The 26,328-nt window shown below is 40.0% G+C and overlaps 1 protein-coding gene across 1 annotated transcript in view; it reads right to left on the bottom strand.

Annotated features, from left to right (window-relative positions):
• MKLN1 (muskelin 1) overlaps positions 1–26,328 on the bottom strand; it is a 100,158-nt gene that overhangs the window by 55,518 nt on the left and 18,312 nt on the right. Inside the window, exons 3-8 of the mRNA XM_082493680.1 lie at positions 21,609–21,751; positions 20,172–20,260; positions 13,877–13,986; positions 9,748–9,940; positions 1,531–1,608; positions 214–279 (exon numbers count right to left, since the gene is read on the bottom strand). Of these exons, the coding sequence (XP_082349806.1) occupies positions 214–279; positions 1,531–1,608; positions 9,748–9,940; positions 13,877–13,986; positions 20,172–20,260; positions 21,609–21,751 (679 nt within the window). The remainder of the gene's footprint in view (positions 1–213; positions 280–1,530; positions 1,609–9,747; positions 9,941–13,876; positions 13,987–20,171; positions 20,261–21,608; positions 21,752–26,328) is intronic.

Below are 26,328 nucleotides of genomic sequence, written 5' to 3' on the forward strand. Positions count from 1 at the left end.
TAACACAGAACTAACAGGGAAGAAGCGGGGTGGGAAAGGCAGTTGGAGTCCAGTTCCAGAGAGAATGCCGAGTATTTAACCTGACTATTAAAAAATGAATTTTTTTTCCTCAAAACCTGTAGTTAAGACTGTCTCTGAAGAAAAATACATTTGCATATTTATCTGAAAATATCTGATTAAATAATTTAGTTAAGAAATTTAGCAACTACTCACCTGTCTGAACATCTATAACCATCTGATGGCCACCTCTCATCCCTGGTCGGCTGTCTTCCCCATCACCTTTAAAAAAAAAAGAGGAGGGAGGGAAGAGTTTTCAATTATAAAATTTTTAAACCAAAGAAAAATACAACCTCACGTATGGCCTAAATACTGTATGGAAGCAGAGCAACTTAGTTACTTACCGTTTTCTAAACATTAGCACAACGCTTTTTCCAGGTAGTATTCTTCTATGCATTACAAAATTGTACAGAGTTTTATATTGAATTATCTGGTGACTGATAGTACAGATAGCTAAAGTGAATACAATACTCTACTGCAATTCTGAGAGCCTTGGAAAGGAGTTTGAGAGAGCTCCAGAAGCATGCAGGTCCACACAAATGAGGTCTGAGCTATCTTTGCAGCTCTCCAATGGAGAAGACACAGACAACCTTTTGCTCCCCTTCCACCTCTCTCCACCTGAGAGCTGCCTGAAGGCTGAGCAGTGAGAACTGATACTCAAATGACAGGGCAATGTACCCGTGGGATGGAAGCCAAGAGTCCATGGTATAGATATAGCATCGCTAGCTTTGCACCAGTTACTTATTCCCACATACAACAGAATTCCAACTGTCCAATTAAAGCAGCTTTCCAGCCACTTTAGATTTCTTAAGCATTCAGGACAGGTATCATCTATGGGAAGTAACATTAGAAAGATAACCCACATTCTGCTGGAAGAGAAATCTGCTTGTATTCATAGAGAATCCTTCCCAAGAGGTTTCGGTACAGTACTCCACATTTGGCAATTATAACCTTGAATCCTACATTTGCTGTATGACAGTGATTTTTGTAGTCAACGCTGCTGCTACGAGTCTCCTCTCAAGACAGCAAGTAATGGAAAAAGATTCTGCAGTTTAGATTTACTGTATAACAGACCATGACTTCAAAAGATGCATCTGAAATTTAAAATACTCCCTGTTAAGATAATGTCTTTATTTGCCAGTCTTTGCTGCACATTTAAGTTGACTCCATGTGTTAAATCCAGTCATACAGGTAACTGCTCTCATGCTTACCCTATTTTCTGAGATTTGTTTCTAAACTGATTAGCTATCCTTGAAGTTACAGCTAGTGTTCCTGTAATGTTCCTTACTCAACCAGAAACCAGGTTGCATTTCACTGACTTTGCAGACAAATGCAGATTTTTCTTAGACGAAACCATTCCCTAGAACAACTGTCCTAGAGGACACTTTCTTGCATCAGTTTCTGGCTCAATATCGTCAAAGGAAGAAGACAGAACTGGCAGTACATGGGTTATATCTTAAGAAATGTCCTTACCTTTGGAGCTTTTCGGGATGATCTGCCCCCAGCGAGGTTTGTATTCTTGTTGACTGATATACTGATTGAATAAGCCATCTGCAAAACAAAAAATTTGCTGTATAAAACATTTCTACTTCCACTACAGTAGAATCACTTTTAATGCAGGTAACTTCAGCCTAGCACAATCCAGTGTGCTACTCCGAAGTCCTAACTTTAACTAAATTATCTATGTATGTCAGTTAGCTTGTTAAACTCATTAATGAACTAAGTGTATAAGCACTAAAATAAAAAGAATACTCGTTACTAGATCAATCAAGAATTACCCAGTTTGCCTGTCAGGTCATGCCAATTGTCTATAAATCTCCGGTGTGGTGTATTTAATTAAGAATAGAAACCCTCCCCCTTATTTAAGCAAAAGGAAAGTTGCCAGTACATGTAAAATTCAACCATTTTAGTACATGTTAAGTTAAAACTAGGTCAGGCAGCATCTCTGGAGCTTCATCTAAGAAGAAAAAGGAAGAAAAGCAGATTGTTTAAATGCTACGATATAGGACAACCAAGCACTGGATGAAAAACAAAGTAATAGTTTACATTCTCTTCAGAGGGTTAAGCAAGAAGAGAAACAGAAGACGCATTAGGTCACTGGCCAGATATGCCAACTGCAGCATTTCTGTAAGAAGCATTAACTCCAGCACTCTATCCACATTCTCCTTGTGCCTTCCTCTCTCCCTCCACACAACTACCAAATTTCACCTCTTCAGCATAGAGAGGTCAGTTCCTAATTTTGATTACGTGTTATCAGTCTATCACACAAATGTTAATTTTTTGAAAAGGAGATTCATAACACCCACACTTTCTGGGACCGCTCTTCAAGTCTGGGAAGGGCTTAGCAAGCATTTGGGGAACTTGTTGCTATTGTTCTTCAAATGTCTCCTCTATAAAACCTACCCTACCTTCTGGAGGCACAACAAACTATCAGACTACTGGCCAGCCTCTTGACCACTGCTCACCTGGCTACATCCCACCCATCACCCCACCATCTCAAGACACTAGTTCTTCGTGACAAGCATTTGTTCCACATTTATGCATTACCTGAAAAAAATGGGAGTTCAGACACCCAGTTTACATCACTAGTACAGTAATAACTACCACAAGCAGACTGAGGACTGGAATGACAGATTTACACAGTTTTGTATTGAAACAGTACATTGCACATACACCACTCAGATGCAGGATGCATTCAGGGGTCCATAACCACCTAACAGCTATGCTCTTTCGTAGAATGGTACTCGGCAAACTTGCTCAGGAATCAGTTTTACATTCCCCAGCAGAGAAAGGAAAAATTAAATTACTGAATTGTATCTAATAGTTTTTAGTTCTTCCGACCCCAGTAATTGTGGCTTTGAGGCAAGAACTTAACAAATTGTGATTTACTCTATTTATAGAAAATCCCTTGGTAAGCATACAGACAAAAAAAAAGAATAAGCCTTACTGCACATATCCTTATTTATTTACAAAAAGGTAAAATCTTTATTAATCACAACATGATTTTCAGAGACTATTTTAAAGCATTTCCTGGCATCTTGTAGCTTGTCATGACCAAAATCCAGGTTTTAATTAAAACCCAAGCCAGCAAGTACTTCCTGGGAGAAGATGAATACTCTATTTAGAGACCATCTAATAGGAAAATAAGGGCACTCAAGAGCTCCTGAAAGGTGCTGAATTTGGTCTTAAAATACAAAACTGCTTTCAAATTTCATAAACTCAGCTCTGCAAGTTTTTCAAATTAAACACTCTGTGAAAGCAGGGCAGATTTTACTGTCACATTTCTTAGAGCCAAAAACACCAGCTCTCTCCTAGGCATTAGGTAACTGAGGAAAGCCAAAAGGGTGCTCAACATATATAGAAAAGCATTTTATTTTGGTCTTAAGAGTAGGGTTCCTAATGCCAATTTCTTCAGCTTTTATGAAGTTGGGACAAGACGTGTGAGGCTTTAAGCATGAGATCTCATGAATTCTGATTCAGAAAAGCCAACTTCCAACAGAACAAATGCATGTGCTGTAAGAAACCCATACTGACTCAGGCACATTTTTCTAGCCACAAACCTAGACAGAAATCCAGCCTTTTGGTTATCATTAGAGCATTTGGTCTTCAAGACAGAATGCAAAACTGTATTTATCCCTATGGCAGCCAATAGATAATTGGACATAAATAGCTCAAGAGGATGAATTACACCACATATGATCTGAAAGGGTGATTTAACCTCTCTCCCATGCTCAACACCCACAGGCTGCACTTGTCAAGATGTGACGTTTCTCCCCTACTGTGCCTTCAGCCTCTTTTAATAATGCTTCTTGTCTTCCATGGGACATTGGTTTGGAAATGCTCCAGCTTGCTTCCCAGAAATGTTTCTTTCTGCTGGGAGCAGTTCCACATTCATTCTACTTGCACTGCAAACCAGCAGCAGCTTGTTTTGAAAGCTGAATCACCACCTGTCTGACATCACTGGGGGGAAAAAAAGGGAGGATTTCTAGGTGGATTCCATATCTGATGCCAGACCTATTCTAGCGCACTGCTCCTGTTTCTTGCCAGGGCAGCACTGCTGACCAAAAGGTCTCCAAAGCTTCTGCAAGGCTCTGAAGATCAGATCTAGGCCTGCTCAGGTTTGTCAGCTGTTTCCAATGAATCAGTAGTTTAAAATAAATTTCAAGACTCCTGTAGAAAAAAAAGCGTTAAGTGCAAGTTTTTAAAGGAAGTCTTTTCCTTCACTCAGGAGGCCTCTCATTTCAATGTCCATGTTTACTCTCTAAAATTACGGCCAAAACCAGTACTTTTATTTTGTACTATTTTCAAACCCTTCGCAGCAAGTTGTGACGCATTTTGGATGTAACAACATGAAGTTCACAGTGGTTAAAGCTTAGTAAATTCTACCTCCCTGATAAGCAAAGCCTTTATTTTGTCAGCCAATTACAGGTTACTTAGAAAGGATTAGGACAAACATTGTGGACAAAAATATTTAACTTGCTGAAGCCAATCAGGAACATGTAAAAGTTTCTTTTGAGACAACACACACCTCTTGACAGGATTACTAAAATCTATTCACTTCACTGCCAATGGCCGAAAAAACGTCAGAGTGGCATTTAGCCCATAATTTCTGGGTGTTGGGGCTTGTTTTTTTAAGATTTTTCTTGAACCAAAGAAAAAAAACCCAAAGCACCTAAACAGACTAAGGTTTTTGTAGTGACAAAAATCTTTCCAAAGAAAAGCTGAAGCAGAAAACAAAGATACAGACACCAGATAAAAAACCAGCCATTATTCGACAATTTTCTCAAGACATGGGAACAACAAGGTACACACAAATTTTTTTCCAGCCTCAAAGCTGTAATACTGTCTTATACTTTCTTCTTAACAAAAATGAAACAAGGTTTGCTTTCAAATCCCTACGAGATATGAGTCTTCTACACAAACCCTACCATCTATTTACCATAGGTTTTGGATCCCTAGCAGGCCTCTCCCCTCCATATATCCCAGTACTACAGAGCAGCAAGCCAGTGTCCGTACTTTCTCAGACCTGAATCCAAACATATTTGATGGTAAAATTAAGGTATACATGTGTGTCTAGAGCTTCCAGGAGAATACAACTGTTCCTGTGCATCCCGAGATTTGGGAGACATTCAAGCCTGCAGGCTGTACATCACAACTTCTTGTTTGTCAGGGGCCAACTTGTCAACAGATAAACACGTATCATGTACTGACACGGGAACTGCCAGAAGGAACACCTCGGTCCCCAGAATACCAATACGAAGCTAGCAGATCTTCAATCCACTTCAAACAGCTTTCTACATCTACAGTAGCTGCAAACAGTTCAGCTAAGTAATTTGCACTCTGCATACTCTCTGTAGGAATATTAAGCAGATTTTTTTCTTCAATAATATAGGCCGTCTGAAAGCTATAGGAATGAATCCAAATGTGAAGCATTTGAACCAAGTCTGTGAACCAGCTGAGATTTAGGGAACCTTTTATTTTTGAGAGGAAGTCAGGCAGCTGCCAGAGTTTCTATTTGCCCATTTTCTAAGTGTAATGCACAAGTCAAAAGAATCTGCGGGAAAAGTGTGGCTGCCTGCCACTGAGCTCTCAAAAGAAATCATCTGGTGATGTGAGGTGGAAGACAGCGTTCATCATTAGCAATGCAAAAGAACAAGAGTTTAGCTCTGTAGCATTAATTCTTGACCACCTACTCTTTTTCTACATGACTAAGCCTATGGAAATAGCCTGCAAGAGATGCATTGCATTTCATTTTTTAAATACCTACCACTGCAAACATTAGCCTCTACAGAAGACATTTCAGGCTGAACTGAGCGTGCAGTATCCCTGCCACCCTCATTGCACTTCTGTTTGTTCCTTTAAGGCAATGAACTCTCAGATCAGCGAGAGGTCAGAAGTTCAAGTATTCATGTCCAGTCTGTTACAGAACAGTTCGCTCTTTGAATGATTTCAGGGATAATTTAAAGATCTGTGTATCTCAATTAACTCTACACTTCAACTACACTACACGGACCATACACAGGACCAAAGTTAATCTGCTTTTATTTGGGAAAACAACAATTCAGAGAGGTGTTCAGTCGTAAGAACACCCACACCTTAGAGACTAAGCAGCAAGCTATAGACACTTCACAACAAAGCTGCTAAGAAATTAAATGGTAAAATCCTGGGTGCTAACGAGCCTCTTTCAACCAGAGGAGCTTGAAAGAGATGCAGAACCGAGGAAGGACAGGTAACTGTGGAGGACCAAAGTGAGCAGATGGTAGCAATACTATAGCAGAACATGTTGAAGGCTGAAAACATCTATTCTCATGCTACCAAGAAGAAAGATTCAGCTGTTAAATACCAGGTACATTCCACACCTTGACTTGACTGTCACTCTTGTACAACTCCAGAGAAACTATTCCAGCTGCAGTTTCAGGTTTTTTGTGGCTATCAGAAGGGGTTTGTCCCATCCTCTCTCCCATCATAGCCCGATCAGCTCCTTGACCTGGTTTGCCATGTGGCAGCACAAGCACCAGTGCCAGCAAGCAAGGGGCCAGGGACACACTGTCCTGAGTAAGGGCAGGATTGATCCAGTCAGTAAACCCCAGTAGCTGTGTCAGTTTAAAGCAAATATGGGATACAGCCTCAGTGTCTCAGGATAGATAGCACTTCTCTCTGGCAGGTGCTGGGAGACAACAGGGCTTTAAATGGGTACAAGGAGAGCATAAAGAATTGCAGGATGGGGGAAGGAAGGTTAATGTATTCAAAGACAAGTAAAATCATTAAGAATGAGCAACGGAGGAATGGGAGATGCGTACTCTGGCATTTGACTTAAGTTAGCCAGGTTCTGGATTAAAAGGAAGCAATATAAACATCCTTACGCATATTATTCTGTCCCTCAGACACAGTGACAAAACAATGATGCTACTTGAAGACTCTCCTGCTAAGTTATCCACAGTCTGTTACTAGAAATACTTACTTCTGTACTTGCTGGAACAAAAAAGGATTGATAAGACAAGCTACAGCGTTTCCCTAGTTTGCTTAAGCAATGCTGAGTTCCTCAGCCTCCAAAAAGCAATATAATTAAAAGAACCAGGGAAACAGGATTACGCACATCAAATTTGACAAGAAGCAAGCGTCCATTAGTCAGACAGCACAAGTCCTACAGTTTTCTACCAGGCAAGTCCTTTGCCAGTACTTCCACTCCTAGAAAAGCTGAGCACTGCAGACAGCAACGCCACTCTCAAGATACAAGGGGAAACAGAAACACTATCTCAGCTCAAGTCCTAGGGGAAAACTGCTGGATAGAATAAATGCAGTATGTTAAATATTAAGTAGTAAAAGAAATTAACATATAATAGCTCAAAAAATGAGGCCAGAAATATTCACTTCATTATTGCCACGAAAAAAAAGAAGTCCATTTTTGAGGGAACTTTTTCAGCAAATTCTTGACTTCTAGTGAAATTCCATTCAAGAAAGTATCTACTACAGCCTGCAATGAAGTGGAAAGATGAAGGCCTCTAGGCACTGATGAGATTAAGCCATAGCCAAGGCAGCAGACCAAGGCATTGATAAAATCATCACCATAAGCATATAGCACCCCTCTGGCTCTCAGCAGATCGTGCCTCATATTGGTGGGCTCATCAGCTCTCCCCAGGCACTCAAGTCTGAGAAACGCTGCAAAGACAGTTAACAGCCAGCCACAGCTCCCTGCTGCTTTCTCATCCTGCAGCCCTCACTCACCGTTAAGATTCAGGAGGCAGCTGCCAGTTGCAAAATGCCCCTGCATTGCAGGAAGCTGTTCGCACTCCCATCCCAGCCAACAACACTACGTTGTCTCAGGAGGGCGAGGATGAACACTGGCAATTACAGAATCACAGAACGGTCAGGGTTGGAAGGGACCTCTGGAGATCATCTAAGTCCAACCCTCCTGTCAGAGCAGGGTCACCTACAGCAGGTTGCACAGGACGGCGTCCAGGCGGGTTTGGAATGTCTCCAGAGTGGGAGACTCCATCACCTCTCTGGGCAGCCTGTGCCAGTGCTCTGCCACCCTCAAAGTAAAGAAGTGCCTCCTCAGGTTAAGATGGAACTTCCTATGTTCAAGTTTGTGCCTGTTACCTCTTGTCCTATCACTGGGCACCACTGAAAAAAGCCTGTTCCCATCCCCTGGCACTCTCCCTTTGAGTATTTATAAGCATTAATAAGATCCACCCTCAATCTTCTTTTCTCTAGACTAAAAAGACCCAAGACCCTCAGTCTTTCCTCATAGGAGAGATGTTCTAATCCCCTAATTACCTTTGTAGCCCTTTGCTGGGCCCTCTCCAGCATATCCCCGTCTTTCTTGAACTGGGGAGCCCAGAACTGGGCACAGTACCCCAGATGCGGCCTTACCAGAGCAGAGTAGAGGGGAAGGATGACCTCCCTCGACCTGCTGGCCACAAATTCTCAGCCTCAATGCTTGTAGCTGCTCAGGGACCTCAGCCCAGGGCAGCACACAGCTGTCCTGTCTATATAGTTGAGAAACGTTGAGCCAAAACCCATAGAAAGCCATTTACTGCCATTTTTGACAACCTGTTGCAATAAGTTCCTTAACACTGTGCTTGGTTGAACAACTTCCTCACAAAGGAGGGTGATTTTCATGGAAGATAATCCTTGATTTTAAAGCTATTGTTTCTATCATATCCTGAGAACCACTTGCAACTTTAGTGGTACAAATCACACTGATGGAGTCAAGCAGGTTACCGGCATCTATCTAAAAGATATTACAAAATGACTGATTAGTCCAGAATTAGAAAAAACTTCCCTGGTGCCAGACATCCATGAAATTGGTTCACTAAGCCCCTAACTCTACTGGCACCAGACAGAAGGTTCTCTTCTCATGCCAGTACAAGTTTCCCATGAAAAGCAACCGCACGTAGTCAAAAAAGCACTACACCCCCAGCCAAGAGTACCTCTGTTTATCAGCTTGTGATCCAAAACCACCGCACAGGTCTTCAAAGACACTTCAGTGCAATAACCTAATTCTTTCTGTATCCCATTCTGTCAACAGAAAGTACATTTCCCCCATTTTAGGAGTTCAGAGCTGTTCACACACCGTGCTTTTACGTTGAAAGTTTCCAAGTAAAAAAGTAATAGTAGTTACAATGAAAGCGGCTGCTAATGTCCTCTTCTGCAAGGGAAGACAGGCTCTGCCTCCAGTCACTATGATAACTTCTACACCATTCTCCAAGGACTATTTTCCCTATAAGCAAGACAGCATTCTCACTCAAATACAGCTGTAAGCTTCCTCTGAAACAGCAACTAGGTGGCAAGCTCTAACCAGAAACCATGATATAAATAACTACTGAGAACTCAAGATCTATGCTTCCCTACTCACCACTCCAGTGACTTTTCTTATAGTTAAGTCCACCTTCGGCTTGCCAACTGCTTACATGAAGAACTTATCTTTACCCACTCTTAAGTGCACCACATCATCATCTCTGGGGAAAAGAGACTCCAAAAGTAGCAGTGATAAGAGATTTCATGGCTGAATTTTTAGCCTTCATCATATACATACTCAAAAGTCCAAAAGCTCACGGTACACCACAGTAGATATGAAATAGCATATGGACTAGCCAATTCTACTAAGTACATTAACATTCAAAGCAGTAACATTTCAATGCTTTTTTTTTTTTTTTTTAATATACCAAACCCCTTTGATTCTCTTACCATTCACAGCTTTTTCTATCAGTTCTTCACAAGCATCAAAGTCTCCCTTCAACACCAGTTTGTCATGCAGGTCTGTCAGCATAGGGTGCTCCAGAGCAATCTTGGTTTTCTTCTGCAGCGACTCAAAAGCTTCAGTGTAGTTGTGCTGACGAAAATGCTTTAGGCAAAGGCGAATGGCTTCCTGTTCACGGTACTACTGGAACACAAGAAAACCTATGAGACATGTAGATTTTTCTTTTACCAGCACTGCTGGGAGATACCCGTGAACCTGCTGGGAGACAGAAGCAGGATCTCTTACACACGCTGTACAAATTGCTCAAGAGCTTACAGAGGAGAGCTGTATGAAAGACGTTAAAAGCTGTGCAGGCATTTAATTTCCAACAGTATAGAAATTATACAACTTGATATTATCCAATTTAATAAGCATAGAAGAAGAGAGTGCACAGCATCCCCGATCTCTGGAGCGACCATCATTTCCCCCCCATCTGCTTGGCCCTGCCATTCGAGGCCTAGGCGGAGGACAGAGCAGGAAAAAGCCTTTGCTATCAGCCTTACGTAATTTGATTGTATGACTCTTACATAACAAAATAATTTAGAAGAGTAAAGTAGGTCACAGCTTTTCTAGAAGCAAAAAGAAAAAAAAAAAAGCCACAAGAACAGGAATACTTGCAATGACCACTGCTCCTGCAATGCAAAGGCAGAAGGGCAGGGCTGACCCCAAATCCTGCAGGTCTGAGAGAGTTTCGGATCAATGGCAGAGAGGATTTACGCGCACGCCAAACTTACTTTCAAACTATTCCCCAGCAGAACCCCTGCTTTCATACCACAGGTGAGCCAAACCTGCCCGTTTCCCACTCAGCTGTGGGAAGGGGTGAGAAAGGCTAGAGACACCCACACTGGGTCAAACATCCAGGCACAGAAACGTGAGGAAATAGTGAACTCTATGGAACAGCTACAGCTTATGCTGTTAACCTACCAAATCATCCGCAGCATTTTCAGAGCTGCTAACAATACACGTAAGTAACAGATTCTTAAGTTGGTAAGTAGCAGAACCACTTGTTTTAAAAAGACTTTTCAAACCTGAATTCTAAGGCATTCAAGAAAAAAAAAAATATCTCAATTTCTATCTTTAACACACATCTACTGTGGTAAAAAGCAAATGTAACTTAAGCATCTATAAGACTGGTCAAATCACAGACAAAAGATTTTACTCTTAAATGGACACCACTGCTAAAAGTCAAGTTTATGGTATTTAAATGAACGGAATCTTTCTGAAAACCTGAAACTAACACTAACATTCAACAAAAACTAGTACTCTCGAGATAATGGCTCTATAGCAAGAATCTCAAACTGAAGCAGCTAAAAAGAAACACGGCCATGTGCTATATTTTTAGTTCTTAATCCATCAGTATTTCGCAGCTGCAAATAGCCAGAACTATGCATTTTTAGAAAATCAGTTCCCAGCCCACATGAAAAAGGCCAAGGACATGTACTGATAAAAATGCAAGACTGTGGCAAAGGAATATTAAAGCTAAAACAGAGATTTACAGCACATTGGAAAAAAAAAAATCTTTTTTTTTTTTTTTCTTAAGAGATACCTAAGACACTGTCTTTAAACAAATGTTCACTTACATCAGTCAAGGCCAAACCTACATTAGATTCTTTGTGCTCAAAGGGATAGCCAGCAAAAGGATAGCTGCACACCAGTAATAACCAGCTTCTGCACTTTCAGCTCCTCCAGTTCAGATGTTAGGCAAAACTCAGACTTGGTGTATCTCCATGGAGCCTCTCATGACTAATAGACTTGGCTTACAGACTGTTGGATGCAGGTTGGTCACTCGATGGAATACAAAAGTTTGTATTAAAGTGACACCATAGTAGTACTTCAGAGGTTAAATGTAAAAAGCTTTTCTATGCAAAAGGTGTACAAAAAGTATATAAAAGGCTCCTTTTTAAATGCTGTCATACAGGTTTAAGGAGATGACAACCCAAATAATAGCTTTGCTTTGAAGCTGTAAATAATTCCTATGGTTAAAAACATAGCAAGAGCACGAGACTAAGATATTAACACTGTCAAATATACTAGTATATTTAAGTGCTTATTATTGAAAACAAAAGTGATAGCCACTGATAAACTGCCACTTTGTTGCTAAAATATGCCCACTCTTCTGTAAAAGCAAAGTTGTAAGGCTTCCAGGAGGCAATAGGCTGAGCAGGATGGCAAGGAGAAAGCGCTAGGGAGGGAACTGAGGAACATGCCTGCTGCTTTGACTCCTTATCTGTTACCCCCAACTCCACTGCCTTCAAGAAAGGGAGGTTTTGTTGGTTGAAGCACGCACAACAAAAAGGCTGGGTAGCTTCATGTAGAACCTTCTTCTCATCAGATGTCTCAGGCAGTGAAGAATTATTAGATTTCAAAGCCTTTGAGACTTCCAAGAACATGCCAGAAAATATTCACACCATCTCAAAGAACTACAAGAAACAAGTCAACCTTTCTGCCTTTCCCCAAATACGGGTCAATACACATCCTCCTATGTGGAACCAGCAACAGTGGCCTCTCAGGACTGTGAGAGAGAAGAACATCAGTGAGACATGCACTCATCACCAAAAACTTGGCAACTGATCCTAGTAGAGCCCAAACAATCATGACTAAGTCTCTGCCTTGCTGCTTTAGGGCTCCAAGCTTTAGAAAAACAATACTGGCACCCCTTGAAGAAGCTGTCACTACATGCACGCTTGACCATGAAAGTGTCGATTCCATGGGATGAAACCAAACAAAACAGATGCTGACATCACCATCAGACAGCTCATGACCAAAAAAAAAATAAAAATCAGAGCTTCCTGGTTGCAACAACTGGTCAAAAATGCCAGAGACACCACCATGTGCAGAGGCTGCAGAAGGGAGCACAGAAAACCATCAGCAGCCTCTATCAACTGGACTCTTCAGAATTGGACATCAGTAATCAACAGACTAATGACGACAATACCACTTTAATCATAAAGCAGCTACAGACAACTTCCACTGTAACTGTTAGTGCTGTTCTTAAATCCTCCATGAAAAAGCTTGTGAAGTTGGTATAAGCACGTATGAGCAAGGTAGCATGGCCATAAAGTTTCTTTATCATTCTGGCAGAAATATAAACTGTTGAGAAAGTCTCGGTACTACCACGCACAACTTTTATCCCCTTTTAAGTTTTTCCTTCTGGAAGCAGAGATATGCTGCTCCACTACTCAGTCTTATTCAGCTGGGAAGGACATCTTCTCTGTAACACAATATGAATTTCATAAATTGTTCCAGAAGATCTATGCATAAAAACCAGCAACAAAACGAATTTGGGTTGTCAATGTGCACTTCTCTCCCACAGGAGAGGCATCTGTTGTACTCAATTAAATACAGTTTACACAAATAATGCTTAGAACCCTTTGAACTTTCTGTCTAGCAAAGTGACAAATGGCATAAATCATCTCATCTCATAGTCCAGTGGCATCAGCTCCCCTCTGTTCAAGAGCATTCAGCAAAAAGAGTAAGAGGGAAACATCAGAAGTGCAAGGAGCTGCAACAGGAAAGACACCAATGTGGATTCTCTTTAAAACAAGTTCATTTTTATACCCTGTAACAAAAGCTGCATACGCAACCCAAAAGGCCCCAGGCTTACATATAGCTCTACAGAAGGACCGGTATAGTAAAAGAATGACTAATCAAGGGGCAAGAAGAGGGAGAAATGGAATCTGGTTTTGTTAACATTAATTTCCCTTCCAATACAAATACTATTTTACCAATATTGTCCCCTTTGACTCAGTGTTCCTTTCTTTTATGTTTTTCTTGTGATGTCTACCTAACAGGGGTTTTTTTGCAGGTTCTATTATTTTTTTGTGGTGGTGGTTTTGGGGAGATGTTTTGTTGGGTTGTCTGTGCTGCTTGTTTTTTTTTTAAGAGAACAAGCAGATGCAATTCAAAAAGATTCACTCAAAGTCAGCCATGTGGTTTGAGTTTTAACTATGCGTGTTTGTTGTTTTAATAGCTGATATTCAAGGAATGAAAAGGTCACGTAATTCCAGTAAGAGAAGTTTCACAAGATTCTGAGACTACAAATCTTCAAACAAACAGGCACCTAAAATGCAGGCCTACCTTGCTGTACCAGTTGAGGCACGGTTGGACCACATCTGGATCATCAATGCCATTAAGTTCAACATACCAGATACTAAAATTGAAGCTAGGTCCCCAGGATAAGAGTGGAACTGGAGAAGAAAGGAAAAGGAAAAAAAAGGATGCATAAACATCAAACAACCACTGCATTAGTCTTATCAGGCTATGCATAGTACTATTTCAACAGAATGCTTTAGACTGTTAAACAAAATTCAGTATTTCTGATCTGACATAAGTTCTAGTTCATTTAAGTAAACTTAGGAAAATTACCAACTACGTCATGTTAAAGCAGTCATTTAAAGCCACGTGTGCCAAGCGACATTAACACATCAGATCATTACAAAGCAGAAGCTTGCTTTAAAGCAAAAGAGCAAAAATACTATCATTTAAAACAGCTCAAAGAGGCAACAAGCTTTGACATGGATGGGAATCACGAGCATACTAGTGACAGTATTTGCTCCTCATGGTACATTTATTTCCACATTTGTCAGCAACAATTATTTTCCCTAATGGTGAAGACAAGAAGCTTGGGTATTTTAACTGTTACAAAATTAGTAACATCTGCAAATTGTGGAAGAGGGAGGGAGGGAGGGATAGAAAACTGTAAGTTTTCAATTTAAAAACTGTATCAAATTTATTTTTTTAAAGCTTAACTCTATGCAGCTTTTTGGCTAATAATGTTTTATCTGTGTATTGGAACAAACATACTTAAAATATTAAATGACCTGTGAAACACTCTGTAGCCTCTCACCTAAGGCTTCTCTACCACTTTGTGTTAACATCTACGGTCTTGCACTGATCTATTGATTAACCTGCAGGTTAGAACTTGGTTTTGCTTTTCATAGCAACCCCAGTCCCCAAAAAACAGTATGAACTCTGACTCCTTAAAACTGCAGTGAAATTGAGTGGTTTCATTTCAAATACTTTTGTTTCCTTTTTATTTGACTGTAACTGATGATAAACAGGAAAAGATAGTATTAGAGATGAATGAGTAGTTACCAGCAACAGCATGCAGTCCACTACTTCCTCCCTTCCACAGAAACTATTTTCGCCACAGAGAAATTGGTTGTTGTCTTTCAAACCACTATAAAATACCACTGAGATTAACTTGTTGAACTAAGGGTTTTCCGACCTACTCCTTGAGGGAATAAAAACCAAAATTTGTCTTAAAGTTGTTCCTGAGTTCTTAGAGGTTCTTACGTATTTACACATCAAACAAACTAAATCTATTCTTTTCTGCAATGTGTTTGGGCACAAAGCGAACTTTCAAATGCATGACTGAATTTTAAAGAGCATTTCTACGAACCTATTGGTAAAGACTCATGACAGCTTCATAGAACTCTCACCAGGAGAAAAGATTTTTAGAGAAGATTCAAAGAGACTTTGAATACACGTTTCTTAACTGATTTTAATATCCTTAAGTAGGTACTTCATATGTTACAGCTCTGAAATCATCGTATTCAAACAGCTTCTTTCTACTAGTTGTTCAGCATACAAAGCAAGATGCTTTCAGAGCTGTTCCTAGCAGGTGCGTGTTTGTGGAGAAAGCAGAGAAATGACCTGGTCAGAAAAACCAAGTCACCCATCTTCCATTCACATTGCATACACTCTGCCCAAGAAACTTCTTTCTTGCTTAATTTTGTCCTCTGCACAAGATGACTGCTGCCAATATGGTACCTTAACACCATAAAACATTACTACTTTTAAATCCAAGTACACAGATGAGTTTAATCCTGGATATCCCACCTATTAAGGCAGCAGATTGACAAAATACCACATGTAAGGGTAACACCTTTGATCTGTCTTCAGACCTGAACTCACAGATCAAGACGAATCTGAAGTTAAATTTGGTATTTGCTCAGCTATAAAGAATCAAAGCCTATCCATTAGCTTCTTGTACTAAAACACTGGACAAAACCACAGACCACCTCAAATGGACCGAGACCGTAAATTTCCTGATGGTGAACTTGAGGCCAATTTCATAACATTGAGTTCACTGGGTGAAAAACTAAACCCAAGTATTATCACCTTCCCACCTCATTCCAGAAAAACAGCAGAGGTGTCCACCTCTTTTTTTTTTTTTTTCCTGCAGTTATTCTCAGAACTTATACCAACTTCTCCTGGAAAAATTTAACAATTAACCCTCTTATCTTGGTAGCCAACTAAAGCCCAAAAGACATATCAGGATGTGCACAAGAATTCTGTGTAACTATCAATACAAAAAAACCCGCAAAGCTAACTTGCTAACACTTCCCTCCCTCCCAAGTTAACTCAGAGCTTCAACAGTCCTGTTTACAAGAAGGAAATAAAATACCCAAAATGGTGATTTTAACATCAAGATTCTCATGGTGCAATCATCTACTTTAAGGAAAGCACAGATGTTAAGTTGCATAGGGAATGCAAAGTAAATGCTTCCCCAGTGCTGCACAGGCAGAGAAAACGGAACCTGATCTTTTTCAACTGCTCCACAGGGGTAGGAAAAGAAACAAAGCAAAGGGTTGAAACTGTAATGTGATTTCTATTCCAGTTAGGAAAGATCAAGTGTCCCGCTGGATCATCTCCCCATTTCTGAACCTCTTCCCTGGCTCCCAGGCTACACGAATGAGACCCCTCTCATCCTTTCCTCTGCCCTCTCCTTTTTGAGGCCTCCACAGATGTGCTTAGCTCTTCAGACAAAATTCCTCTTAGAGCAGCCACAATTTAACTTAGACCTGGAAGGAGACACTAAGTGCAGCAATGAGTCACACAGCCACCCAAACAGCAACAAGCATTACTTATCACGGTGACACACAAATCTTATTTTCACTTTTGCACAAAGTTTGGAGGTAACAGCAGTCTAGGATCCCAGGTGCAACTCTGTTTCTTTTTCTCACCTCTCCCAGTGGATGGTTTTTATTTGTCCTCCCCTTCACCCACTTTGAGATTGCACACCGCAGCCAAGGTAGACACAAACCTACTAGAGCCCCTGCAAGAGCTGAGAAACATCCCCCTCTAAAAACCAGTGTATATCCCATCCTGCAATACAGTTGCAGAGGCCACACCTTACACTATCTACTCTTTGCTATGTTGCCTTTTTCGCCCCCACATACATATCTTTGAGGTGAAAATATACTACGATTGAAGGTGTTGAATCTGAAGCCTAAAGCTACAGCATTCCTCCAGTTTTTACCATAAAGACAGTCAGCATGGTTTTTTGCTGCATGTATTATGGCAATCCATCTTGAAACACACAACTGTTCAGACCAGCAGAAGTGTCACTCCACAGCGAGAGGTGCCCAGCAGAGCGGAAAAAAAAAATATTAAAAAAAACCCAAAACAATATCCCTTCAATAGAAGAAGAAGGTATTTAGGTCACTTAAATAGTTCTTTACCCACACAAGGATGATTTCAGGGGATATTTCTCAATAATCAGAAGCTATGCCTAGGCAAGGACTGCAACCCTGTATACTAGAGAGGACAGTAGTAGAGGCATTAAACACAATACAATAATTTCAAATACCTCTCAAGCTAATTTCCGTGTCCCTCATCTACAGGCAGTATAGACACAAACAGCATATGTTTGGAAAAATACAGAAAACATCCGTAAAGAAAGTACTGCTCATTTCTATTACACCAAAGCTTAAAAATCTTGAAGCCTTGTTAGAAACTCCCATGCTAGTAACAAACTGGCATGCAAATTACACCCAGCATTTCTTCAAGCTCTCTCATGGCAATCAATCAGTCTTCACAACACCTTCTGCTTTCAAGGACACAGTACAAAGAAAAATCTCTGCTTGGAGCAACCACAAAAACAGAGCCATAAACAACTCTCACAGACATAAAAAACACTATTCTTCGATATTTTGTCCGGATAAATATCTTCTTTCCCCTCCCAGGTTCTTTAATGAGGTGCTACATGAAATGTAAAAATTACTTGTCAAGTAGGTCAAAAGCCTGTATAACTGGGCATATCAGTGCTAAGGAACTGAAGTTGAACTAATTAAACTGAAAGAAGTGCAAGTCTTCTCTTGATAAAAGGAGAAAGAAGTTATTTCTTCTGTTTTCTATGAGTCTGAAACTTCCTCTAATATGTCAGCAACGGAAGTCGTAGGACATATTTTCCGCTCTCACAGATCTACCCATGTCATGTTCCTCCTGCCCTGTCCTCCCATACACACCTCCCTGTTGTGTTGTTAACACTGGTGTATAGGTCAGAATGCTTATCTGCCGAATTATAAAGCAAATGCCTGATCGAAGTCACTGCCGAACTAACTAATGCCTTCCTCAAATACGCAAACCTCACTGATAACAGTAACTTTTGCGGTGTCAGTCTCTAAGAGTCCAAAAGGGCAGATTTTGGCCTCATGTTTACTGGCAGCATCACAAGGAACACAGCACAGTATTTCAAATTTTGAGTTACTTTGGCTAGCAGCTTGGAAATTTTAACAAACTGAAAACATTCAAGCTGTGAATCTGAAAAATAACAGAATTTCATAACATTATTTTACAGTTGTTTCATCGAAAAAGAAAAAACACACAAACATTCTCACAACTTCATAAACAAAATCACACTAGTCATCAACTAGAGGTTATTAGGTCCTGGTGAAAAGATTGTTTTAATTTCTGTCCTAGTATAGGAATTTCTTCATATAAGATAGCCTTAAGAAACAAAAGGCTAAAAAGGAAAACTCATCTCAAACCATAACTAGTGAGCAAACGACAGTTAAATAAAATCTAGTATTAATGTACATAACAGAATGCTTCTTGCTACCTGAGCAACCCATCCCAAGAAAACAAGGCATGTAACTTAATACGACTCATACAAAAACACAAAAACAGTAGTAGAAATTAATCAGCATTTCACTTTCCTGACAAGTTTCAACTTACTGCTACACTTCATAACATCAGAACAAATTTTGCAGGAATACAATTTACACATCAGAGAAGTAGATAGTAATCTTTCCATTCACCCCTTTAGCCCTCCAGTAACTACTTGCTGGTTTTTAGACATTGAAAAATAACATTTCCCAAAAACCTAATATTAGAAGCTTCAGAAGACATTAAGAAAGAAGTCAATTTAACTTTCCTGATGTAGTCAACCTTTAACTCTTTAACTATTCCTCTGTTCCTTTTGAGGTTTCCTAAAGCCAAGTGTTACAGACGCTTCCAAAAGAAACAGCCAAAAAACAAACCCAGTGAGCTGAACAACCAATTTCTCCACTTCTCTAAGAATGGGAAACACCATCGTTTATGGCATACAAATGATTACTTGATCCCAGCCCAAAGCTTTTGATTCCTCAGGCAAACACGAGGGGAGGAGATTCAGAAAGCTGACTAGAAGGTATTAAAGCAAAGAGCTCAAAGGGGAGCCCCTACACAGCCACTATCATTTGAGTCCTGGCAAAAAAATTACTTAACACTTCAAAACACTCCTAAATTCACCTAAATTAGTCAACAGGATCTTATCTCATTTTTCAGCAACTGCCTCCTTGCTCTGTCTTTGACCTTAAACATCTGGTTTAAAAAGCAGTCATTCTTTTACTATCTCAGTAGGTAGGAAGGTGAAGACAAACGTACTGAGCTACAAAAAGCTGAAAGACTCTAAATTCTTGGATTGAATCTAAGCAGTATCACTGACAGCCACTGTAAGACACTTGTTCTCTCTGGCCTGCATGAAGCAAGGAAGAGAGATCCTCACCTGCTCCCATCACAAGTCACAGTAACCAGCCTTGGTTAGCACCCCCTTTAACAAGCTTCACCAGAGAAACAAGACTGGACATCACAGGGCATAATTCTTCTTTTCCCCTGGATGTCATCTTTAGCCAGAGAGGAGACTTAATGATTAGAGTAGCAGGAAGGGAACAAGGAAGGCTACTGCTGTTGCTCTATGTGCTGCAAGGGTGTTCAACAATAAGACTTCAACCTTTTTCAAACTCTAGAGTTGTCAATGCTCAAACTTTTACTGGTATTTAACTTAATGATATATATTTTTTTAAAGCTCTATATTGCAATTCATAGTAGAACAGTAAGCAGCTTCTCCAGCAATTAATTGACTCAACATCTGTATTTCTGAAAATGACTGTATTGCACTTTTATTCCCCACGATTTAAATTATGAAGCTATTATTTCTTAGTAACAGGACTTCACTGTGTTCCAATCTAACCAGCCTAAAAGATCACGACATGGAACAGCTATTGTGGATACTTTGCCTGAGTACAATGAAGTCACAAGTGCCAAGATTGGCACAAGTAAAAGAAGAGATTATTTTCTACTCAGAATGCTGAAAAAATGCATTTACCTATCTTAATGAATCGACAGGGGAACATCTGTTCATCAATTTTATGCTTCAAGGTGAATGTTTCTTTGTTATAATCATTCTTTAAGCCACTGTGGGAAAAAATAAATAAGGTTACTAAATCTTACCTTGTATTTTAGGACTAGCTAATAAACGCAATCTAGGTCATGCCTGAAATGCGAAGCTTGTTTCATATTACTATGAATCATAAGTACGCGTGCTGGACCAATGCCTGGACTGCTACCCACCATGTTATCTCCCTGGGAGGCAGCACAGGCTCATGAACTGACATCAGATCAATGCTGCTGATCTGCGCTTGTAACCCCGCAACTTCAGCAAGTGATCTACCTGAACCACACTTCTGTTTTCAAGAGGGAGATGGACCAGCTCTCAGAATTATCACATTGCCAAAGTGCTTTCTGATCCATTTATGGACTTGACTTTATAAATTATACTAAGTGTTTGAGATTTTTATCAAAAATCTTAAGTCCATTTTTACTGAAGATGCAAGTTCAGGTCCCAACATAAGGACTTGTATTAAACTTCAATACAATTGAAATGACATTAGATATTATTACTATGCTACTAAGACCTCTTCCCCCATCATTCTAGCAGCAATAAAGTCAAATTGCAAGACTGGTCTATCTAAAGTAGGCAAAAGGGTGGGAAGGGATGTGGCTAGTTTCTATATGGTCTTCAAAGATACCTGCAACAAAGAACTTCCCATGTTTCTTCACAGCTCTTCTGCTTGACTACAGATGATGTACACCCATACGTTCCCCAGAGGTGGACTTTCCTTCTGTAGGTCTCCAGAAATAGACCAGCTCTTGCTATTCATTTCTCTTGTACTCCTAGATATTTAAATATCATTTCCCTTTCTGAAACAGAAGACTCCTTAAAAGGCCCTTGCAAATTTACATTAGCAACTACTCAGAAGCTCTGGATAGCCTGAATAGCCAAAAGGCTCTTTATTTACTCCCTATCAGTACAACTACCAAATCAAACTAAACAAAGGAAAACACAGGTTTATTTATCCATTGGAAGAAAGGCAGAGCAGCTGACTAGTTCAGCTGCAACAAGGCATGTTACCTGGGCTTTTAAAAGCTACTTTAAGTTACCCACACCTGGGGAATCATTTCTCTTGTGTCTCAAGCACACAGAAGGAATCGCAATCCAGCAACACTGCACCCTGCTCTCAGCTCTTCCAAATCTCCAAGAGTTCGCTCTCCACAAATCCCCTGTGGTTAGAGCAGAATAAGGAAGGCTTCCAGGAGCGAGTGTTGGGATTGCTGCTCTCTGCCCTGACCATAAACACAAGGGCAGCTAATTGCAGGATCACAACCGCAGCTCTATTACACTGTTAGCCTGCTTGGGGGTGAAGGGGAAGAGCATTTTGGTCCAGCCTTTATGATTACCATAGCTGATGAAATCACATCTTACCTGGATAAGAGATCTGTCATGTTTTCCTCATTCATCCCACCAAAGACTTTAAACTTCTTTAAATTGCAGACATGTGTTTTCTCATATTTGCCAAATGTGATACTCTGGACTATGGCAGGTCTTTCAAGTTTCAGAATCAAATACTGCAGAAGAGAGAACAGTGAATTTTATTATTAAAGCCAAGGCTGCAAAACATGCTAAGGGAGAAGCACTAAAGCCTTCAAAAATTCAGTTTACAAAGCCAGAGAATGAAAGTTAAGATTATCCCTCCCCATTATTATATTTTCTCCTTTGTTCCTGGAATGAAGCAAAGGGTTTCAGGAATATTACTTTAAAAGCAGTTTTATCCAGGAAAAAAATTTGGTTGAACTACCTATTCCTAGCATTTCTATTCAGGGCTTCATACATTCCTTCAAGTTGGATGCAAGACTTCCTGAAATTTGGCAAATAGGATCAAACTACGGAGAGCGATGATTCAAACGCCCACTACAGCCTGAACCGAAACCTAAACTGAATACCCAATTAGATAAATACAGTATGTTCCACATACTAAGAGAACATCAAATTACTTTTCCTCTCTGGGCTGACACTATTTAACCACTGAACACAGACTAAGTTTAATGTGTGGCTAACGTAAGAACCAACTGCTTATTAACCATACCAAATAAAACCAAGCCACTTAGCTGACAATAAGTGGGCTTTACACATAAAACTATGAAAATATTCTCTCTTGTGAACACGTGCTCCCTCCTTAGACGTGTCTCCCACCATGTATGAAGAGTCAGATTATTTATATTCAGGCCCCAGCTACCAGCTTCACCAGCACTGGTGAAGGGAAGGGATCTGTTCCACTTGAAAAGCGTACACAGAAGCACTTGCACCATTCATCGGGGACCATCGAGCACCAAGTTTAAATAAAATTCCCCTACAAAACAGGTCTTGGAGAGAGCATGGAGACACCCTGTTCTGCAGAATACGTCAAGTTTTATACCTGAAAACAATGTGTTTCATTCTCTTCCCTAACTTCTCAGAAATAAGCAGTACACAACAGAGAAATGAGACGAAGTGCAGAATCACAGTTACTCATCATGCAGGATTTTGTTACAAAACCCTGTGATCAAGGTTACATTACGAGTAGAATCAGTAAGGCGTTGTAGGACACCTCCCACTGCAGGCACTTCTGGTGGCCCTTTCCTCCAAAAAGCAGCACTGCCAAACCAGACATGATGCAGTATTTTGAGACTTCATCAACATCAAGTAGAGCATTTGCATGCATGTGGCTGCTTTCTGTGGTTCCCAAGTAGAGACTAGGATCTCCCCATAAAGCGTCGTGGGCATCACTCTGCTTGTCCTACACAGCTCTATCTATGGGACAATCTTACCCTAGAAGTGCATCTTTTGGGTGAGAAGCAGGACAAATTTTCCCATCTGTTTAGTTCTCAATCCTTCTGTCATGGCCCTACAAAGCAACTAATTCTGAATCTAGGACAATGTCAGTACTGCTCCTAGAGAGCATCAGGATAAACGTATGATCTCAACAGCTGGTTCTCACTATATTTATAAAAAAAGCTTAGCTTAAAAGAAATTCTCATACATACAGCATTTACAGATGATAATGGAGACTGGATAGGTACCTAGTAGAACAAGAAAGATTTAACGCCAAAGACGTTTGCAGCAACTCAAAAATTTTCAGAATGAAGAAAATAAACCAGTATCAGCACTGCTACAGTACAGAAGGATGCTTTGGTGGTTTTCCAAATATTTTCTTTTTTTTTTTGAAGAAAGAAATTGTATTTTGTGAATAACAACAGCCACCTAAATGTCAGAACCCACTGTTAGTTTAACTAGCAGTAAGCCATGCTTTTGTCTCAAAGTACTTCCCAAACTACAGAAAAAACAGAGTTCTATACAGAAAACAAGATTTTCTAAAGCAGAGAAAAGGAAAGGATGAGCAAAAGGATGGTCCTGTAATGAGCAAGGCAGTACTTGATACATGGCACAGCCTGCTGCCAAAATTCCCATGCAGAACAGACAGTACGCAACAATATCTAAGAACTCCTCCTACACCATCATATCGTCCCTGCAGATCTCTCCTGAAACTGAAAAAGTGAAGCTAGCACTACCAGCACCAGCAACTGCAATTCTTAAATCTTGCTGGAATCACAAACCTAATGCTTGGGTGATAAAGACATACTTTCTCAAGTACCACACAAGATTTGCAAAAGTTTGGCACAAACTTCACCCTTCATTATTCAATTCTTAACCTAAATTAAGGGAGACAAATCCAGAACTGCAGTTAAATCTTTTATCTCGGCATACATGCCTAGAAGGAAGCAAGAAATGGCAATTACGCCACATGGCTAGCAGTGATTTCTTAAACCTACGGACAGGGAAGGAACTCCACAGCCCTCCTTCCTGCTTCCACACACCTGCTGAGTCAGGCACACGTTACAGAAAATATAAGCACAAAAGCTAAAGACAACCCTTTTGTGAATTTACCTGCTGACTGAAACAAAAGACAGGTTTGCTTTAAAGCCTGTGGCTCAACATCTGTACCTAGGTATGCATTTTTATATTTTTTTAATACATATACACAGACACACACATATATACATAGATGTACTTTTTGGTTTTATGTATAAACACACAATGCTGCAACTGTGGGTACAGGCTACAAATCACACTGATGTTGAAAAAATAGATTGCTTCAAGAGCTGCAAACAGCTGGCTGCATGGGTATTTTTGGACTGCTACCAGGATTTTAGATGTGAGAGACTATTCTCTACAGTTTTGAAAGATGTGATAAGTGTACGTAAGATCAAGTGACTTATTAAACCTGGAGAGAACAAGTCTGAGATTTCAGACAAATAAATATACCAAGTATTTGACGCTTTTCCATCCTGTTGCTATAAGCAACATCAGTACATTTAATGTCCAAATATTCACAAAGTATTCAAAAAATTAAAATTATAAACTGAAGTGTTTGTTCATTAGAGGCATGACACACAGACACTAATTGCAGTAACTGCAAAAACCTCAGCCTAATTGTAAAGCCTCAAATTACAACACTTGCAAAAAAGATGCTACAAAACCTTAGAAAAGCAAAACCTCTGGTTTACTATTCAGGACATTTGTAAGTGAAGATGTACAAAGAGCAGAGTAGAGTAAACAGCACTTCAGCACCTCAACAGCTTGTTACCATACACCCCCAAAAAACAAGCAAATCCAGACCTGTCACACTGGGAGCTGCAGCAAATTCCAAACTTTTTTGAAGCACTGGTCTGTGCTACCATTTGATGACAACCATATGCATGCTTCTGCATCACCCACTTGACTGTAAATTTTATTAATGTACTTTAAATTAGTTCCTGATACGATCTACACAGCAGGATGGAAATCAAGAGAGGAAAACTGGTCTTCTCAGACACAAAACTGAAACCAATTGTTTGGACAGTGCCACTAACTTCATATATATGCTCTTTTAACTGCTCAAAATTTGCATCTCCGCATCAAATACAGATCAGATTCCAAACTGCACTATGCAAGATGCCTGTGCAATTAGAGTCACATTGTATTTTATTAATTTCTTTAACCATTTCTGCTTAAGAATTTTTTATTAGGGCGTGAAACGTGAAACTTGTACTGCAGGTGAAAATAAAAACACAAAATAGCCAAGATACTCAACAGGGAATGCACTTGTCCACCTACCCATTGCTTTTACAATTAAGCTTGTGGCTAAATAAAAATTTATCCTTTAGTTCTTTATATTAATCAAGCCACTCAGGGGAATTAAATATTATTCTGCACACAGTCTTCCAAGTCATACTGTCACTAGAGCCATTAGGATGAGCATTTATGACAGGGCCGTGGTCTCCAGCATTACCAGCCTTACTGCTTCACACTTCCTATGTAAGCCTAGAATTAGTTTAAAAATAGAATGATCAGCCTTCTTCTGCCTGAATAGGTTACTACATAACAGGTTTCTTATTGAATATATAATTTCTGGGTCATTCTATTTAAAGACTCAACAAAGATATCTAGTTTAATAAACAGAAAAACAGCTGTCATATGTATTTCCTTTCACTGGCACTCATTCATAACCAACTGGTGGCTTTCACGGACACAAGAATTGTTTAACTCTACCATACCCATAAAACTAGGAAAACCCTTTACTAAATATAGTCACATGTGGCAGCGTTCCAAGTGTCTACACTTCCACTTTCATTTTCTTTCCCTTTTCAAAAAGCTTTAATACAGACTCCAGCACATTTACTGCAAAGCACGGATCTTCATTGAGCTACCGACCACATTCTCAGATTTTTACCTATGTTCTTGATTCACACTTATCCTAGCAAGAGGAATGCTCTGAAAGAAAAGGTGCCTGGAGAGGTTTTATTTCACTCAACGAGGCAAGGGAATAATTCAATGCTTAGGTATTCACACATTTTTACGTCTAAGCCAGCACAGCACCGCCACGCTGGCAGGGAATTACTAAACCCTTACATTAAGGTGAGACACTCTGATGAGACAAACACTAGCGATTAGGGTTGCAGAGCTTATTAAACATCTCGTGGCACGTTCCAGTGAGCATGATTGATATTAGTCGTTGTATCAGCCCTAGCTAATAAAGTTGGAAACAAGGAAAGCTTTATTTTACTGAGTTTTAGTTCGCTTCCTGCCCCGGACTATTATGGCTGCCCACACAGTTTAACAAGTGCGT

This window comes from Vanellus vanellus (genome assembly GCF_965231255.1).
Source record: "Vanellus vanellus genome assembly, chromosome: 1".
NCBI classification, from domain to species: domain Eukaryota; kingdom Metazoa; phylum Chordata; class Aves; order Charadriiformes; family Charadriidae; genus Vanellus; species Vanellus vanellus.